Source organism: Musca domestica, unplaced genomic scaffold (genome assembly GCF_030504385.1).
Source record: "Musca domestica strain aabys unplaced genomic scaffold, Musca_domestica.polishedcontigs.V.1.1 1, whole genome shotgun sequence".
Classification (NCBI taxonomy): domain Eukaryota; kingdom Metazoa; phylum Arthropoda; class Insecta; order Diptera; family Muscidae; genus Musca; species Musca domestica.
The window spans coordinates 40,627,646-40,632,307 of NW_026712114.1; the positions used below are offsets into that span (position 1 = coordinate 40,627,646).

At 36.9% G+C, this 4,662-nt stretch overlaps 2 protein-coding genes across 2 annotated transcripts; one reads left to right on the plus strand and one right to left on the minus strand.

The window, feature by feature from the left end:
• Positions 1–931: 931 nt before the first annotated feature.
• LOC101892099 (probable small nuclear ribonucleoprotein Sm D2) lies at positions 932–1,700 on the minus strand. The gene is made up of 2 exons (XM_005182188.4): positions 1,535–1,700; positions 932–1,444 (listed from the first exon to the last, which is right to left on the minus strand). Coding segments are annotated over exons 1-2 (360 nt in total). The 5' UTR covers positions 1,537–1,700; the 3' UTR covers positions 932–1,086.
• A 1,093-nt stretch (positions 1,701–2,793) lies between these two features.
• On the plus strand, positions 2,794–4,427 carry LOC101892271 (tRNA:m(4)X modification enzyme TRM13 homolog). Its single transcript, XM_005182189.4, has one exon. It carries the CDS (start codon positions 3,057–3,059, stop codon positions 4,410–4,412), a length of 1,356 nt encoding a protein of 451 aa, XP_005182246.1. The 5' UTR covers positions 2,794–3,056; the 3' UTR covers positions 4,413–4,427.
• The last annotated feature ends 235 nt before the right edge of the window (positions 4,428–4,662 follow it).

The window sequence follows — 4,662 nt, forward strand, 5'->3', positions numbered from 1 at the left end:
CTTGAGTTTAGTTACTTATTCCATATTGATGTTGCTTAAAATGTAAGTTGTTGCTTCACATGATATCGAATCGCATCTTATTTTCCCCCAGCCGTTGCCAAGGGATTTCTTAGTACTAAAATTACCGAATCCCCTCTGAGGAACATCTTCGATATGAAACGATCCTTATGGAACAACTCTAGTTTAGTAAAAACTCTTAGATTTTTTCGAAATTTTTTCCAGAGGTAGGTATTTTTACCCTGATCCCGGGAAACTATTTTTTTCTTGGGGGACGGACCCGGGACCCCAGATTTTTGACCCGAAAGTCCGGGATCAAGACCCCGCCTGGACCCGGATCCACTTACCCGATATAGACAATATGGGTATCGTTGGAAAGCTTATGAAAATACCTATCCGATGGGGTAAGATGTTACGGTTCGGAAGTTATAGTCAAATTATCGATTTTTTGGACCCGAATTTTTTATGAAACCCCCAAAAAGTCAAAAAAGGGCCCATTATGGGGGTCAACAAAATTGTTTCCAAATTATAGCTGACATTCTTACCTTTCCAAAAGGCTACAATTTGTGCTAATAGCTTTTTCGGTTCCAGAGATATGGGTCTTTCCATCCGCATAACCCGATTCTAACCAGTTCATTAAAATGATGTTTTTAATAAAAAAGTGTTTATTTCGCGTAGCAGTCGTCGGAATAACAAAAGTTTTCTAAATTTGGCACTTTTTGTAAATAGCCGGCCTTCGGCCGGGGCTTGAGTTTTTCTCAAGATAGACCAAAATTCAAAGCAGCCAAATTTGCAGAAAAATACAATTTGGGCTCACCCATTGCTGGTAACTTTTATCAAGCCCAATATGATGATTATGTGCCCATCTTGCACAAGCAATTGTCAGGCCAGTAAACAATGATAGCCCACCAAATGGAATTTTTTTAAAAACCAATTGTATACTATATATTTAAAGAAAAATTTTATTATATTATTTCAGTTTTTTTGCATTAAACAAAAAATTTTCGTTTTCCTTGAGTTTAGTTACTTATTCCATATTGATGTTGCTTAAAATGTAAGTTGTTGCTTCACATGATATCGAATCGCATCTTATTTTCCCCCAGCCGTTGCCAAGGGATTTCTTAGTACTAAAATTACCGAATCCCCTCTGAGGAACATCTTCGATATGAAACGATCCTTATTGACAGGTTTTACTTTTTTCTTGCCCTTGCCTGTACGTGGTATTTCGGTCCACATTTCTTTGACATTCTCCAAGACCATATTGCAGTGACGGTCGAAGGCTTTTACACGACCCAAAAGCTTCTTGTTGTTACGGCAATTGATCAATACTTGAGTGTTGTTCTTCACCGATTGTGTCAACACCGACAATGGTCCTGTATTGAATTCTTCCTCTTCCTGGCGAGCCAATTCCTCGGGTGTCAATTCAGATTTGGGTTTAACAAGAGCCCTGTAAACAAACGGCGCCATCGAAAGAAAGTTAGGTTAGATTTTTTTCTAAATGGCACAGAAAATGCACAAATGAACCGGATGTACTTACATTTTTGCTTTTATTAACTAATCAGCCTTTGATTGGAACACAATTGTTTAATTTCGTCAAATATTTATTAATAAATTATAAACGTTTATTGTGGACGCTGTTTTCTTTGATTCTTCTTCGCTGCTATTTTGTGTTTTGCCGCATGACAGATGAGGGATGGTGTTGCCATATCATAAATTAGGTGTAACATTGAAATACACTCTACGTGAAAAGTGTGTATAAATAAATTCATTTTATAGATTAGTTGTACAACATTGACAGTAAATTAAAGATTTTTCAAGGGTGAAAGGATTTATAGCCAAAATCGTGGCATCGGTGTGATTTTCACGCCAAAGTAACGTATTATGCTCTTATCTGCTTTAGCCTTGCTAAATTCTTGTTCTATAGACAATTGGAATTACAACTTATTTAATGGAAACAAACTTAAAATGAACATAATAGACATATGTACTATATTTTCAAGGTAGGTGACTCATTATTTTAATATTTTGTAACGGTATAAAGCAATGATGATTAATATTTTTTTCTGAGTTTGCTTATTTTTATCAATTTTATGTTTTAATTAATTTTTTAAAAAATTAAAACACACAGTGTATATACATACAGAGTAAGATAAAAAAAACTGCAACAAATTCAAGCGCCATAATTTTTACATTTTTTTTAAATTGTATTGAATGAAAGCCAAAAATTACGGAAATAGCATTAAATTTAAGAATAAGTTTAGATTTGTTGGAATTGGTCACCTTTGGCACGAATTATGGCCAATGAAACCGTCACACGTTGCTCGAATGTTGCTCTGCGGTATTTTGGTTCATTCCCGGCGAAGCGCTTGCTTGAGGTGATCGACACTTTGGTATTTTTTTTAGTGTCAACCTTGCTTTCCAAAATACTCCAGACAAAATATTCCAACGGATTCGTATCCGGAGATTTTGGTGGCTATTGTGTGTTGGAAATGAGGCGAGGAACTTCATTTTGTAACCATTCTTGGGTGTCGCGTGCTGAATGCCAAAATGTTTGCGTGCCCAAGGCTTTAACAAACCCTCCGTAAGGCCTTCTCCATGTCGTTGTGGTTTATCCATGGTAGAAGAATATAGGTAGATGCATCAACGCTTCTGTACATAATATGTCAAAATTTTAAAATTGTTTTGCCAAAAATAAGTAGATTTTTATATATTTTGGTTTGTAATAATTGTAATAATTTTTCATTCAACATTTTCAATTCCAAAATTGGTTTGACAGTTCATTGTCGCAGCAGCTGTGTCGAAGCGACTTGCTGTATTCTTCTACCATGGGTTTATCGATGGCGCGCAACGCGTTCAATTTTCTTTACCTTTTACCTAAATAAAATCGTCAAGAAATTTTCCTATGGCAACCTTACTTTACCAATTGGAGTTTGTTTTATATTGGCAACCTTGTTTTGAAGTCAGCTGTTTGCCTCCACGTTTGTTTTTGTTTTCTTTCGAAACCGCTCTCTCTTCTCAATTGTGCAATAAAAACTATATTAATTAAATATTACCGCTAAATGTCGGACAGCGAACAGCCAGTAAAAAAGCAAAAGATGACTGCGGAAACAGAAGCTACAAATGGAGAGCCCCCAAAAGATGTGCCACAAAGCGTTCCCGCAGAGAAGACATGTAAACACTGGGTTCAACGCAAGAAACGTTTTTGTAAAATGACAGTGGCCAAGGGTAAGGACTACTGTGGAGAACATGCTCCTGCTGTACAATTGGAAGATGGACAATCGCCAGAAGATCAAGATCGAATACCCTGCCCCTTGGATGGTAAACATACCGTCTATAAGAAGAATTTAAAGAAACATTTAAAAATTTGCAATGCCAAGCCAAAGGAGGATTTACCAGAGTATATACAAAAGAATGTCAATGCTGGAGAGGCCGAAGATGCCCTAACATCAGACGAATTTAATTCCATTAAATTATCCGAACTGGAAGATTCAGAATTCTACAAAGTTATAGATATAGTGAAGGAACTCTATGGCAAATATGTTGACGCTCAAATACACTCATTGGATTATCATCACAAATGTATGGACGAGGAGTTAGCCAAGGAGGAGTATGGTAAAGAGTCTCGCAAACATTTGCTACAAGCTGCTGCTCTGTTGGGTATACTTGACAACGAGCAGACCATTCAAAACTCCACCAGTTTTGTGGAGTTTGGTGCAGGCAAGGGCCAATTGGCATTTTACCTTTCAAAGTTATTGGAAAATATGCAAAACTCTCAAGTGGTATTAGTGGATCGCATGTCTTTGAGACACAAAAAGGACAATAAGATTGAGGATCGCTCTTTGGTTCAGAGAATACGTGCAGATATTGTTGATTTCAAACTGGAAAAATTACCCGCCCTAGAAAATTCTCAACATTGCGTGGCTGTATCAAAGCATTTATGTGGTGGTGCCACCGATCTGTCATTAAGATGCATTATTCAGGCAGCAGCTCAGAAGTGCTTGACTGATTTAATTATGATCGCCGTGTGTTGTCATCATCGTTGTGATTGGTCATCCTTTGTGGGCAAAGAGTTCTTCAAGAGACACGAAGTAACACCGCGACAATTTGCCATTATCACCAAAATGGTTAGTTGGGCTATTTGTGGTACTGGCAAGAGCCGTGAAAGGCGTAAGGCGCTGGAGGAACAAAACTTGTCCGAGCAAGAGATAAAAGAAATTCAATCTAATCAACGTTTATCCCTCGCAGAACGCGAGATAATCGGGTTTATGTGCAAACGGATTTTGGATTATGCTCGTTTGGAATATCTGAGACAACATGACTATGATGCCAATTTATATTATTACGTTGAGAAAGATGTTACGCTGGAAAATGTAGTTCTATTGGCAAGACGAAGGAGTGGCAGTACTGACAAATAATAAAAAGAATTAAAACAAAGAAGGTGAAGTTTTATTGTTTAGGGGTCAACATTTTGAATGTGATCAATGGAAGGCCTTATGATTCTCCTTCAAATTAATTGTAAGCAATTTTAACAAAAACTTCCGGGATACAAATTTCTTTCACTAAGCAGATCGCATACATGTCGATGCTTCGGAATGTTTAAACATAAAATTTAAAAAGAAAAAGAAGATAATTTTGATTTGATAGGAGCTAATCAATGTAAAGTAA

Coding starts and splice junctions, on each gene's coding strand:
- LOC101892271 (XM_005182189.4), top strand. CDS start 3,057: ATGTCGGACAGCGAACAGCCAGTAAAAAAGCAAAAGATGACTGCGGAA.